The sequence below is a fragment of the Carassius carassius genome, chromosome 19 (assembly GCF_963082965.1).
Source record: "Carassius carassius chromosome 19, fCarCar2.1, whole genome shotgun sequence".
Taxonomy (NCBI): domain Eukaryota; kingdom Metazoa; phylum Chordata; class Actinopteri; order Cypriniformes; family Cyprinidae; genus Carassius; species Carassius carassius.
Window position 1 is genome coordinate 19,543,548 of NC_081773.1, and position 16,047 is coordinate 19,559,594.

Consider the following 16,047-nt stretch of genomic DNA (forward strand, 5'->3'; position numbering starts at 1 on the left):
TTAAAAAAAATCGCTAAAAATGCACATTATCGTTTCGAAAAGGCAGCACAGACATATATTCTTAAATTCCTCCTTTGTGTTTCACAGAAGAACTTTTGGGTGAACTACGCCTAATCTAACTCTAGGTAACAAAATTCAATAAATTATTGTAAGTGTTGCATGAATATTTATTTACACAATTCTGGATCAACAATTCATATTATGCTCAGTATTCAAACTAATTTCTGACCTCTTTGAAAGATTTGATTGAGGTTAAAATAACAGCTCTGTCACCAGCCTGTAATGTACAACATGCCTGGACTTGCCAGGTTGAAGACAATTAAAGAGCCAATTAACAGCATGCTGCGTAGAGTGGGGCACTCTGCTGTGAGCCAGTGGCGATGGACACCAGCAAGGCCGCCTGTAGAGCATGGCAAAGGTGGAGTATGAAGCTGTTCTCTCAGGGCTATGGCCTTCACACAGATCTCAAAGAACCATCCATCACAGCCAGACATTTCGAGCAAGTCAGCATTTCTACAGCCGCCACACACAAAACACACCACGCCAAGCACTACTCTTGGGCTACAGCAGAGAGATGAACCAGGGAGATGAGCCATTTGCATACACGCAGGAGCTAATAGTACTGTTACTCCTAATGTTTATTTGAATAACATTTGGTGCCAGTTGGCATCAAGCAGGGAGACATGTTCTCCGCTGTGCTGCTACTTTGCTTTTCCCAAGGATAAACGAAGCTGGTTGCTTTCATTTGCAATATGACTAAAATCATTCATATTTACAGTGCATGTTATTTATTGTGTTAGAATAAACCAAATAACACAACTAGGCAATGCATTTTTTTTATTCTGCCTTGTAAAGGAAATATGCCTATAATATTAAATGTAATTTAATAATAAATTATAATATATTTTATTTATGTATATAACAGATTAAATAAATTTCCATGGGATTATTTTTTTTCATGACATCAACCAATGCTTGCCTAGTTTAAAGGAAGCTTAATATTTTATGAATATAATAATGTGGATGTACTTTATATCACAACAAATCATCAACAATTCATATGTCTCTGTCAAGCCCTGGTCAAACTATAAAGTCCCTCAGAGGTCAGCGCTGCATAGTTCTGCATTACAATGCAAATGAATGAATAAATAATAAAGAGGAGTCTAAAGTCTAAGGGTAATCGAAAATAACCATTAAAAACAAACACAGTGTTCCTGGCTAAAAGACTGCTTACATGAGCATTCACTCGATCCAACCAGGAAGCCAAATCCTGGACGTGGGATGCAGCACTACATTGCAGCCAAAACTCTAAAGAATGCTGGTTAAGAGCATTTCGAGGCATTTTTAAGTAAATTGTAATGGCCAGTGATGAATTTCCATGACATCCAATGAATGAATAAGTAATATGATCAAATCCATCATGAATATTTCACAAATACTATTTTTTTAAACAACAGTCAATGAATTGTTAATGTTGTAGCCAAAACAGGTCTTTTTTATAGACTTCTTTTATAGACTTCTTTTAGTAAGAAAAAAAATAACGATTTAATGCAGTCCTGCTGCATTTCAGATGAAAAACAGAAATCCTTCTCCTTTTTGGGAAAACATTAACTAAATTCAACAGAAACATATTCATATAATTATTGATATTAAAAGTGTGTTGGGGGGGGGGGGGGGGGGGGGGCTTTTAAAATTGGTCCCTTCACGTAATTCTTGCAAAGGAATAAACTAACTAAAATTAACTGGATTTTCCAGAGCAGTATATAGGAGAAATTAATGAATTTATATATTGCTTTAGCAAGATAATAATAATAATAATAATAATAATAAAATACTATACAAGAATGGATAACAGGGTTACAAATACTATATTTAACTATAAATTAAGCAATGACTTGTCACTTTTTTTACTTGAATGACTTCAATATCAGTACAACATACATACATATTTTTTGTGAAAACTACGTTATATATTTTTCAGGATTCTTTGATGAATTCTTTGATGAATAGGTCACAACATGACCAAAATAAATCTAATACACTATACACTATACAAATACACTAACTTGTCACTGAGGAAAACAGGCTGGCACTACGTTTAGTTAACACTCAACACTGCTACCTCACACGTTCACCCATTCATATATGTTATGTCTTTTATTATAAAAGCATTTATAGTTTCAATAACCATCTCTCTAGCTATATAAATATATATCCATACAGCAGGAGCACATCTCCAGGCCATGACAGTCTCACAGATATGAACCTAGTCCTCAATAACCAGCACAGACCATACTGCTGGGGGGATACGACATTTATGGATTCATAATGCAGTTAAGGCACAATAAAACACAGTCTCCACTCTACTGACAAACACACACACACACATGAGTACGGCTGAGTATCTATCCCATCATTACAATGATGTGACCGCATTAACATATGTTACCTTGTATATATCATGCTTGTGTGCACAACAGACATTACAGTTTCCACCGAGGTTTGCTATATATCTCATAAGCAGAGACATCCATTTGGTGTGTGCAGTATATGCTGAAAGCTGTTAGATTGACAGTCAGCATATGTTTTTGTGATGTTAATTAATTAAAATGTATACAAACTTATACTTAAAGATGTTTTTAGATGGTTGTACACACACACACACACACACAAAAGTTTTCTAGATTGGAAATCTCTGTGATATATGTGCTTACTGGGGACTTCATTGTTGATAAGTTGCCATCACTTTTTTAACATCTACTTAATCAACAGAGGTCCAATAAACAATTGTGGAGATTGGGTTCTCTTTCTATTGAAACTGACATTTTCTAAAAAAAAATATATATATATATATTATATTTAAATAAATAAAACACTGTAAAAGCAGTTATTTAGCCTTCAGGTACATGTCCTTAGCTGTTTGCACCATCAACACTCCGGCCTGACTTCAGGAGGGTAATCAAATAAAAGGCTGCTTCAATCTGAGAATCCAACAACAAAAGTGACCCCTGATCTCCCCTTAAGTCACCACTGCAGCAAACTACAGCCACCTCAGCAGTCATGTACTTCAAGGACACACCAGAATCTCTCTATAATTAGACATTGTTCACACACAAACATCATTCTAATAGCAGTCTTATATTGCAAATTATGCAAATCTGAGGCTCTCGGATTGTTCAACAAATTCACTGAATGATAATTTGGTCATAGTTAGAATTCAAAGCGATCACATCATATATATGTCAAGCTTTTTACACCAAAGATATCAATAATTATTTTTTTCCCCAGTTTTTTTCATGCCCATGCAGTGCCTTTAAATGAATATTTCTGGTTCATAAAAGTTCAACTCAATAAACAGTCATTGTTGTATAATATTGATTAGCTTGAAAAATAAATGTAGACTTTTGTTTTAAAAAAGGGAGAGGTTACAATGAGGCCGATCTGTAAACATTAAAATACTCATAAAATAAAATCAGTACAGCATGTCAACATTACTATAGCATGAAAATTCAAAATTACAAACTAATAACAAGATGTAAGGAATATGTATGTTAACATAATTTTAGTATGACATTTTTTTTCCACTAACCTTTTCTGTTTAATGCCAATTCTACAACTTTTTCAAGCTTAACTTGTATTAAACCCAGAAAAGAAAAGGCTCATTCTATTAAGCTGTCTGACTTGTCCATCCTTTACTCCAAACTTTTGCTTCCTCTTCGCCAGAGATCCATCCATACCCCAACATCCATTTGTCAGTGTTATCAAAGGATTCGGTTTCTGAGAGATAAGAGTTTTTTTCCTTCTTGTCTCATTCTCTCAACTTCCTACCCACTCAGAACTGCTGAAGGACAGAGGTAGGTCATCTTAAGGGATTCAAGAAGACACTGGCATGCAGAATCACAGGTTTATACTCCCTGAGGGGATCGGGTTCTACTGACACCTGCCTTTCCGGGCAGGTCCAGTGTTGAGATGTTGCTCTCGCAGGGAAAAAGGATACAGGCCGATAGATTGAGAGGAAGCACAGCTAGCCACAAGCAGATTCCCCCCTCTTTTAAAGCCAGTAGAGCAGTCCTCTGTAAACACACTGACATTTGATACAGGAACATTACACCACAGTGAAAAGTGCTTTGTGTGCTTGTGGGCTTTACCAGATACCACATGTAAAAGAAGTGTTAAAAAAAATTGACACATTCAATAAATAAATACTATCTGTATAACTGAATCCTCTTGTGGAGTGCTACACCACACACTTAGCTTAGGTTTCATTACATTTGCCTGAAAAATGTCTTTGCTGATCTGTAGGTGTAAATCAGCAGACACGCAATGTGAGCTAAAAAGAGTGTCCTGTTGATGAGGGGTTTTCAAACTGGGGTCCGGGAACCCTCAGGGGACTATAAGAGGATGCTAGGGTGTCCACAAAACGAATTCAAGAGAAAAATAGCTTAAAATATAATAGACAGACACGGACGGATGGATGGACAGATAGATAGACTGATGGGGTGCACATACATTTTTCTGTCTGGTTCTCTTGAGAGCATTAGAGATTAATAATATAATATTAATACAACAATAATAAAAAAAATAGTAATAATACTATTATTGCACTTAATTTAATTTTTTAATAAAATAAACTACATGACAAATAAAACGATAATACTATCAAAATTTTTAATAAAAATATTAAATAAACAAATAAGGGTATTAAATAAAAATAAATGTATTTTATAGCACACGTAAAAAAAACTAAGCTAATATTTGCTTTTTTGTTTGACAGATTTGTTGCTGCCGAGTGAAGTGCGTCAGAGGTGAATAAAATGTCAGTTTTGCATTTTACAGTGAAACGGTAGTGATAGACTAGATTTATGCATTCCGTTTGAATTAAAATCTTACACAGTATTACAGTTAGTCGAACTAAAAAGGTTATTGTGTATTAACAGCTGTGAACCATGTCGGTGTGCAAATGAGCAGTCTGAACTTATTTACCCAGTTTATTTTCATATCTATATGCAAAGTTTAAAAAAATACTGCTGAATAAAAAGGTGCGACATTCTTCAGTATATTTTCACCTGTTTTGTTGTCCAAGCACTTTGAAAACAAAGAGCACAACTTTCCTTATTTTGAGGTCATACTAACAATCCTAAAACACACAATCCCAAGTATGGACAGTCTGCCTCAGCAAGCCCCACCAATAATTAATGAATCCCGCAACCTAAACTTTCAAAACTGCATGCTATGTAAAGTTAAAGAAATGTGATTCCACTTTTTGGTGGGAAATCTTGGTGCATTGGGAGCTGCTGTTTCAGCATCTGCTTAGTCAACCCAACAATGACTGGTAACTTAATTACTTCCAGACCCCTTACTTGAGCCTTCTATAGGGAATACTGCTGCGTTGGGTAAAACGATCACTTTTGAATCTCCAGAGGGGAATAATGGATGCGGCAACTTTGAGCACTGCCCACAGTCTCATGAGACCAGCTGGCTTCCTTTGTATAAATTAAATCAGTGAATTACAGTAATAATAGTGGATAACTTATAGAGGTCATTTATTAGCCTCTATAGTCATTTCACAAATGAATGGTTCCTTACTTTCATGTTACCCAGGGCTATGTGAATATTACATAAGAAACTTTGTTAAGTCAAGTTTTTAGTGGAATTTCTTCATGGATATATCATTGACATTTTCCTCTTTTGCACATTTAGAGCTACCAGTCCTCTGAGCTATGAAAGACATTAGTAGGAAATATTTAGCTGCCTGGTTCATTGATCCGGAACTTTGAACAAAACCCCCCTCTGTCTCTTTTTCATGTAATTCTTTTATCTGTTGGAGGCCTCTTTCTCTTTCAAACATTGACCCTTCACTTGACATAACATGTCGCTCTATCTGTTTCACCCTCTCCTTCCTCTATCTGATACACAACACTTTGAGAACATGACATACCGTGGCACCGCAAGGAACGGTGTTAAATGTGTAAAGGGATGGTTAACCCAAAATGACAATTCTGTCATCATATACTGAGCTTCAGATTGTTTGAAACCCATATGTTATAGGTGGTCAAAAAAAGTGATGATTCTTAGTACCTTTTTTCCTCCGACTACTGTATATACGAAACAAAACAAAAATCTAGAATTAAATATAGAACTGAATTATGTATATAAACTACATTTTAATCTTACTTTTTAGTATTGATTTAAGTTGCCATGAAAATTAAGTACAGACAACACAGAAAAGAGCTTGAAGTTTATTAAGTGGAAAACTGCTACAACCGATTCAGTGAGTCTTGTGATTGTTTTGAATTGATTCATACATAGGATTCAGAGTCTTTTTTTCATGAATTGGACCAAACTGCTTTAGAAGAGCCAATACATTTGCTTAAAGTCATGAAAATCATTTGAACTTTTTTCAAGCCTAAGAGTGAGTAGAGGAACTATCTCTTTAATATCTGTCTACTATTACTTAAAAAAAAAAAAAAAAACTCACAGCACCAGCAAACAGACCATCTCTTCAATCTGTGAGCAAAACTGATCTTTCCCATGCAATCCTCACTATCCTCCTCTTTGCCTTTTTCTTGCCGTTCCTAAAAAGAATGATGAATCATGTAGCAGCTGCTTTGCCCACTCATGGAAGACATTAAAACAATTTCTACATCAGTTCCCCTTTGGGAAAGCCAGTCAGTGCAACAGGTTAAATGCCTGTACGAGAGGATGTTAAAAGATGATAATTACTCAGTTTTAAATCTCCAACCTTTAACAGAAGACAAGAGCCCTTGATAAAGTTCAAAATCTTTTTAGCTGTACCACATAACGCCTTCACCTGCCAGAGAAGCAGACCTCCTCTTGAGGCCAGTGTGACATCTCATTAACTGCTGCTATTTGATTTAAAATAATACAATGTTCCAGATGAGACAGCAAAGGTGAAACATTACAAAAACGTGCAAAGTTGCAACTAATTGTGCACAGATTCCTCTGTGAGAAACAGTAATTGTGACTTGGAATGTGTGGCAAATAAAGTGGAGATCTGAGACAACAAACGCAGAGTTCTATGAACTTTCTAAACAGGAGAGAGAGCAGATGATAGTTTATTGAGTTTAATGGCAACTGTATATTTTATACTGACACCTATTGGTGTGGATGTATTTATCTCTTTTGTGTTCCTAGTAGTCTATCTACATTTCCATTAAAATTTAAATGTTGTTTATATTTGAAAACTATAAAAACATTTCTTGCTGAATATCCTCACAACATAAGTAGCATACAATAGGTTGTGAATACCACTTGATGTTGACTTTGAAAAAGTTATGGTCCAATATTCAGGCATTGTATTAAAGTCTTCTCTTATCAACATACCAAGCATCTTCAAAGAAACAAGCACGCATCCATTCTTTCACAGCTTTTTACATAACTCCTCAATATATAACATCTAAACAAGACAAAGACGGTGAGTCAAGATCACTCTATTCAAACAGATTTCAAAAGGCAGTTCTGAAGTTCAGTTTCTTTAGTCAATGGATCCCAACTCTGTTGCTATGCCACCTTTAAGAGAGCCAACTATATTTAGATGGCCATTATTATGAGGCTTTTCACACATCACGACCAAGATAGATGGAGGAGGTGTAGTGACGATCTATCTTATGTTTGTTGAACGAGCGTTACGCAGTGGGGCCAATCTGACATCTGACGTCCCTTTCAATGTGTGCCATAACCTTGGGGGACAATGCACGTAAACATTCTCCTATAGTTAAAAAAATCGTCATTTCCAATTGTAAGGACAATGTTAAAGGATGACTTGGTAACCTAAACCATAAAGTGCCATTTAGTGTATGATTAGAGTTTGAACTGTCACTGTCAATCTGCCTAACCAAAAGTAACAAGCAGATATAACTGATGTTTAAATTAAATTGCTTACAATGCAATGCAATACTGTATATTAACAACAAATGACTTAATGACTGGATGTGGAGCCAGACCTCATACAGCCTAAGTGACATGAGCTGAAATCGAAAATAATTTCAAAGGAAGACCAAGTTATTACATTTTTTTTTTAAATTACAAGCATTTTTTTTTTCTTTGAATCAAAAGCAATGAATAATTCAAAATAAGACTAGGAATGTGCATTAAGAAAATAAACAGGGTAAATTTGGACTTTAATAAGGTAGTGTGGAGAAAGACTCACTGCTAATGATCAATTCATGTGGCTCCTCGAGCATGGACTATATCCAAAATCCCTCAAAGACTGTCCTAATGGGCTCTTGTAGTCCAGAGAGAGAGGAACACTTCCTCTTTTGATGTTAATGTGATGCACTGTCTGAGATGTGAAATAAAATCATGAACATGATTTAGCAAAGAAGATTTTTTTTTGTTTTTGTTTTTGCATCAACATGCTTTGTTACAGTAGTTTCGAAAACAACATTCACATCTACCAGTAAGATTTTAAAGTTAGGATGGGGCTCGAGCTCAAATAACATTTTAATCAGCCAATCTGCTGCAAAAATGATAAACAACACAGTATAAGTATCATTTAAAAAAGTCCATTTGACTGATGCTCAATATTCAACTTTTAACTGAAGCCACAATGTTGTGTGAAGAGCAAGCTGAAAATTAAATGGTTAGATGACTTCCTACAATACACTGTGACCCAGACCTCTGGAATGGCCATCAAAGTGCCAAGTGAGTGTGGTTGGAGTCTGTTGAGTGGCACCCGATTATCAAAACATTCCTACAGCGATCAAGAGTTAGGCTAAGCATGTACATGTATGCCTGTGGATAAAGAGGGTTATTTGTGGAACTTGTGTGAGTGTGTGAACAAAACTATGAAACAGACTGCAGAGCGACAGCATGAATCTAAAGAACTGCTAATATTTAATGTAACGGCTGTTGTTATTTGCTGTGCGGGTGCAGATCAGGCAATAAATAGGCACAGGCAGAGAGCTGATCCAATAGCCATGACTATTTTGACTCAGATCAGTCCCGCTGATAGGCAGCTGTTTTCAAACAGTGCTTATTAGTTTTCATGCTCTGTAGTCTGAAGACCTTCAGAGGTTTCTATTTACAATGCAATTTGCAACATTCCAAATCATGCTCATTGACTGTAGTGATTGACAGCTTGATTATAAAGGGAGTACACTTTGCTGGCTTTCTGAATAGGCCTATAATCTATTCCAAATTTGAATAAAAGTTTCAAAGATTGTTCATCCTGCTAGAGAACCAATGGCTATATAGACATTGAAGAGTTTCAGGAGAGACAACTACAACCCGAATTCCGGAAAAGTTGGGACGTTTTTTAAATTTTAATAAAATGAAAACTAAAGGAATTTCAAATCACATGAGCCAATATTTTATTCACAATAGAACATAGATAACGTAGCAAATTTTTAAACTGAGAAATTTTACACTTTTATCCACTTAATTAGCTCATTTAAAATTTAATGCCTGCTACAGGTCTCAAAAAAGTTGGCACGGGGGCAACAAATGGCTAAAAAAGCAAGCAGTTTTGAAAAGATTCAGCTGGGAGAACATCTAGTGATTAATTAAGTTAATTGATATCAGGTCTGTAACATGATTAGCTATAAAAGCTTTGTCTTAGAGAAGCAGAGTCTCTCAGAAGTAAAGATGGGCAGAGGCTCTCCAATCTGTGAAAGACTGCGTAAAAAAATTGTGGAAAACTTTAAAAACAATGTTCCTCAACGTCAAATTGCAAAGGCTTTGCAAATCTCATCATCTACAGTGCATAACATCATCAAAAGATTCAGAGAAACTGGAGAAATCTCTGTGCGTAAGGGACAAGGCCGGAGACCTTTATTGGATGCCCGTGGTCTTCGGGCTCTCAGAAGACACTGCATCACTCATCGGCATGATTGTGTCAATGACATTACTAAATGGGCCCAGGAATACTTTCAGAAACCACTGTCGGTAAACACAATCCGCCGTGCCATCAGCAGATGCCAACTAAAGCTCTATCATGCAAAAAGGAAGCCATATGTGAACATGGTCCAGAAGCGCCGTCGTGTCCTGTGGGCCAAGGCTCATTTAAAATGGACTATTTCAAAGTGGAATAGTGTTTTATGGTCAGACGAGTCCAAATTTGACATTCTTGTTGGAAATCACGGACGCCGTGTCCTCCGGGCTAAAGAGGAGGGAGACCTTCCAGCATGTTATCAGCGTTCAGTTCAAAAGCCAGCATCTCTGATGGTATGGGGGTGCATAAGTGCATACGGTATGGACAGCTTCCATGTTTTGGAAGGCTCTGTGAATGCTGAAAGGTATATAAAGGTTTTAGAGCAACATATGCTTCCCTCCAAACATCGTCTATTTCAGGGAAGGCCTTGTTTATTTCAGCAGGACAATGCAAAACCACATACTGCAGCTATAACAACAGCATGGCTTCGTCGTAGAAGAGTCCGGGTGCTAACCTGGCCTGCCTGCAGTCCAGATCTTTCACCTATAGAGAACATTTGGCGCATCATTAAACGAAAAATACGTCAAAGACGACCACGAACTCTTCAGCAGCTGGAAATCTATATAAGGCAAGAATGGGACCAAATTCCAACAGCAAAACTCCAGCAACTCATAGCCTCAATGCCCAGACGTCTTCAAACTGTTTTGAAAAGAAAAGGAGATGCTACCCCATGGTAAACATGCCCCGTCCCAACTATTTTGAGACCTGTAGCAGAAATCAAAATTGAAATGAGCTCATTTTGTGCATAAAATTGTAAACTTTCTCAGTTTAAACATTTGCTATGTTATCTATGTTCTATTGTGAATAAAATATTGGCTCATGTGATTTGAAAGTCTTTTAGTTTTCATTTTAATAAAATTTAAAAAACGTCCCAACTTTTCCGGAATTCGGGTTGTACATTTAAATGCAGAGTGAATCCACTAAAATATCATTCTGCAACAAATTCCCTGTCACTGATGTAGTGATAAACATAGCAGTGGACGGGAACAAAACACTCTGTGTCAAAACAGATCTGTATTATGTGTATTGCAGTGTAAATACTATTATTAAAATTAAGTTGCTTCTTTGTCTGTGATTGCAACCAGAGCTTGAAATTAACTTTTTTGCTCACTAGCCAATGTGGCTAGTGGTTTTCCAAAGTTACTAGCCACACAGCATTTTTACTAGGCACATTTTTGTTGTTGTGAAATTACCTGATTTAAGTTGAATATGGCGTGCCAAAAATTACTTGAGCTAGATTTACAACCCTTTTAAATGTAAAACCACTGTACACCTAAATCAAGACTACATAAATGTATGACAATACAGGTCATTATCATTAGCTCTGATAAGGTTGTGTGTAAAGCTCCTTTTTTAAATAAAACCATGTATTAAGATAAAGACATAAAAAGTAGCTTCTTATTGCATAATAAAAATAGTGCATGGATATAGAAGATTAATAAAAAAGATTTTTTTTAAAACTAAACTGAAAAAAAAGAAGCATTTAGCATTAGAAACACTGTCTGTTTAATCAGAATCAGACTCAGAATTTCTTAATTGAACCACACTGGGAAATTCTTTGTTACAAGTTGCAATGGAAAGTAGGTCAGTCTCGAAACCTCACGAAAAATGCATGCCATGGTTGCATGGACAAAGTTGCTTTAATCTTCATTAAAATTTGAGGGGAACGTTCCTCTCGTCATAAAGAACACATTTCAGTTTGTGTCATTTTTGTGCTCAGGCCCTAATAATGACTACTGGTTAGGTTGCAACCCTCTATGGACACCATGGCAATTGAATCGCCATTGGCTAGTAAATATTTTAGTTTACTCACCAGACTGATATATATATATACTTACTATTTGTAAAATGGCGCAGTTTTTTTTTAAACACTTTTAAAATCAGTCAGTCAAGCTTTATAATAATCAAGTATTATTTAATATTTTTAATATTTTTCATATTTAATATTATTTAACTTAAGTAATTAGAAGTAAAATTGATAACCATGTTTGAATGCATATTAGTCATTTTAACTGAACATTTTAACTTGAGAGGTGGTTGTTTTTTCTGTCATTCAGTGTTTCTGACAAAAAAAATTGGGGAAAAACTAACAAAATACTGATAGGTAATAATGATACTGTGATGAGTGGGGCGGGGCCGAGAGACGTGGGAACAGGAGCGAGGCCGGTGGAGTGATTGGAGATGAGCGACACCTGCTCGACCCAACGGTCTCGAGTCCCACGGAGGAGATGGAAGGATATAAAACAGGAGCGACGACAGTGAAGGACGAGAGAGGACCAGGCCTGGACTTTATTTTGTGTTTGCTTTTTATTTGTGCGCAACAGTCGTCCGTGAGGGGCTGTTGTGCTGTTTTGTGTTTATTTTGATTATTGAATTTTCATTTGATTGTCCGCCGGTTCCCGCCTCCTTCTTCCCATAGTTATGGAGTTTAATTTGTTACAGATACGAATTCTAATAATAAGAGCTATAAAACACACTAAGGATTACTAAGGATTAATGAGCTACTGGATTCATGAATATTAATCAGCTTTTGTGCGTTCGCCTGAACTGATTTGCTGAAATCAAAACAGATGATAATAGGTGGGCCCCAGCCAATTAAACTGCCGTTTGCGCATTAACTCTGGCCACTACTGGAAAACCCAGCTGTTCTTAAAATTTGAAGACTTCCATAGGAACACTGTTATTTTGACAGGAAGATACAACAAAGAATATTGTTTAAATGTAGCATGTCAATTCTCTCTCTCTCTCTCTCTCTCTCTCTCTTTGTGTGTGTGAGAGAAAGCGACATCAATTTGTGCGCCTTCACACCAGAGTTTATGGTACATTAAATACAGCTGCGTTGCGTATCAATTGAGATGAACTGAGAAATATCACAGATCGCTTGACGGAAAGTGAAACTCTGAAGCCCTCAGACAGAGTCAGAGTGTTCGCGATTGAAAATATATCTGAGCTAAACTTAGCCTACAACTCACACACTGGTGAGTAAAATCTGAGAATTTATTAGCCATTGGCTAATATTAGACATCATTTAGTCGCCAGAATGAAGATTTAGTCGCATATGCGAGTGATTTAGTCGCAATGTAGAGGGTTGGGTTGACAAGAAATGGATAGCTATCTCTTCGTTTCTGTCACAAGCGTGTAAGCGCAAGGCAACACTGTGTGCATGTAATACTCATGGGAGTTGTAGTGTCGTAGTGTCACACTGCAGTATGGCTTATTTCAGATGCTTTTTAAAAACGATACAATTATTCAACTCGCCAAAGTGGCTAGTTGGAGTCACTGTGATACCCGCCACGAGCAAAATCCACCCGCATTTGGCGGGTTGGCAGGTGTTAATGTCAAGCCCTGATTGCAATGTATAAGATTATTGTTTTGTCTACCTGATGTATCTGGTGTGTGGGTGCAGTTCAGGTTGAGGTATTTATGTCAAATTGGTCAGATCAGGTATGGAATTAAATAAGTGCTGCTGTTGGATAACAGGTTGGGTTCTCTTTTTAGTACTGCAGATGCGAGTTTACCAAACATGACCCATGCACGACTTTGGGACCCAATATATTTCAAGGGAAATCAAATAGAACAAATGGGTGTGATGAAAATTATTTCTGTGGTTCAAATCAGTTTGTCCAAGCAGACTTTCCACAAAATTCTGGCACACATTTTTTAGAATGACAATATTAACATTTTGTCAACATTTGCAATCAGTACTACTATTAAACACATCTATATTCATAAACAAAGAAGAACTTTGCTAAGAGTATATCAGGGCCTTAAAGAGCAGCAAAATGGCTAATGACATCAGTGTGAGTAACGGTGAGACGCTGGCAGCCCTGCAACCCTGCAGCACCAGGGTCTGCCCTTCTCTCAGGAGCACCTCTAATGAGACTCACTCATCTCACCCTCCAGACAGGTAAGGAGGATGTGAGGGGATGCCAGACGCAGTGAATGCATAATCGTATCATGCCCCCTACAAAGGCAATAATAAAAAAAAGTTAAAAACATGACCTTCCATTTTTATTATCTGCAATGCAGCGATTAGTTTAGTCTGTCTGGCAATAGCTACTTATGTCTGTCTTCCCCGATATTTCTATGTGACTGCACTTGATTAACACTTTGATTCACTATTTATTTACAACCATGCAGAGAGAGGAAAATGAAGAGAGTTCTGCTCAAATCACTCATGTCTTTGTAACACCCAAGTGAGCGAGAGAGAGAGAGAGAGAGGAAGGAATGGCAGATTTTGTTTGTGGATTCTGAAATTTTAATCGTGCTTGATCAGCATATCTGCTGTGGTGTGTGATATTCGTCAGACATACACTGCTTCTCTGACTAACAGCAATCCTCTAGAGCAGTTTCTATAAATCACTTTTACAGTATATTGAAGGCTGTTGCCCATTTGATTATAAATTAGTTTGTTCATTCCCTTAAATGTTCAGTCATTTACCTAGTTTATGTTCAACTAGTAAGAAAACCAATTCATAAAATACATTTATAAAAACACGTTTATAAACTACAACTCATCATTATAATTTTTACTTGTATGAATTGCATTTTTACTGGTAAAAATCAGTTGCAAATATCTTTATTTAAATAAAATTTTTACAGTGGAGCTCTATGATTAAACAAAATATTTGCTTTAAAAAAAGAAGATGTATAAGAAATATATCTAAAAGTGAAAACCAATGGAACTCATATGCAAACAAATTATTGGTAAAAATTGAATTCTAGATATGTGAGCCTGGAATTTTCACTAGCCAAAATTGAATTATGCATCCCTTGACCAGGAATTAGCATCAGAATTGCATTATAGATATCATCAATCTGAACCATTACTAGTCAAATTTCATTACTGAAATCTGATTGGAGTTTTGACTAGTCTAAATTACATTATGACTTGTAACACTGGGGCATTAAAAGCCGGAACAGAGCTGTCAGTAACAACACAAAACAGCAGGCACACCAGGTTGCACTTACCCTGCACATCATGTTTGATTGCAGTGCGTATGCGTTTCTCAAAAATCTCTATCAACCCTGAGGTTTCCATTTTCCAGCCCTCTCAACATCAACAACTCTTCACCATCGGGGCTGAGCAGCCAGCATTGAGCTTGTGAATGCTAGCCATGCTCTTATGGTCTCTTCAGGGGTAAGCAGCTGCTCTGTGGCACTGGTGGCCCACTAGAAACACTGATATGCTGTTGAATAATGATAACATTTTGAGAAATGTCAAGTGTTACCAGTACAGTACATCTCTATCACTTAGATATTATGTTGTGTCTGATATTGTTCTTACGGGTCAGACCAGACCATGTTGCCAATTTCCAGTAATAGCAGTCTCACCATGGAAACATAATGCTTGTTCAGTGCTGCGCAAAGCTGTACAAAAAAAAGAAAAGTCCCTAAAGCAGTCCCTAACCATTGTAGTTACAACAAAACTCTGTTTCAATAAAAAAGTTACAGGTTTCAGACAGAGGCCTTCATGGGTCAAGTGCATCTCTTATTGAAAAGGTGAGCTTGTACCTTCTGAGTCCAATTTTATTCAAGCCATTCTCACTCCCAATGCGTCAAATACTGTTGCTTGCGTAAGAGCCCTGCCAATCACTATGTAGATACAAACGGGGGTCAGCATCTTTATAAGTGATATTGGTAATAACCACGATAAACATTTGATTTTAAAACACTGACAGAAAGGGCATTGATGGTGCAACATCATTAGACAATTTTATCACAAAATCCTGATTTAAAATATGTCCACAGTTTGAAAAACACAGTATTATATAATTGATTATTAAACATTGTTCTGTGTATTTAATCAGCTGTACCTGTATCTAAAAAAAAGTAGGGGGATGTAAGTTTTATGGGTCTATATTTTGCTTATAATTAGAAAAAAATTTAATTTGAAAACGTAAGAATTCATTTCATTTAAGTGAAAAAGGATTAAGTGATTAAGCGTATAATTGTATATATATATATTTTTTTTTTACACTGGTATATATTTGATAAATGTTGACCAAAAATTACCCTAACCCTAACAATTTCAAAATTGTTCATACTTTTAGAAGTTAAAACAAAATTATTATTTAGACCCATCATAACCAATT

General features: G+C 36.4%; 1 protein-coding gene across 2 annotated transcripts in view; it reads right to left on the minus strand.

The window, feature by feature from the left end:
- Nucleotides 1–16,047, minus strand: part of LOC132095310 (fibroblast growth factor 14) — a 138,408-nt gene that overhangs the window by 106,256 nt on the left and 16,105 nt on the right. The window contains exon 1 of one of the 2 annotated variants that reach the window (XM_059500163.1): nucleotides 14,924–15,096. The exons of the other annotated variant lie outside the window; for it this stretch is intronic. Within the exon in view, the coding sequence (XP_059356146.1) occupies nucleotides 14,924–14,993 (70 nt within the window). The 5' untranslated portion in view covers nucleotides 14,994–15,096. Of the gene's footprint in view, nucleotides 1–14,923; nucleotides 15,097–16,047 lie in introns of those variants that run through there. 2 annotated transcript variants of the gene reach the window in all.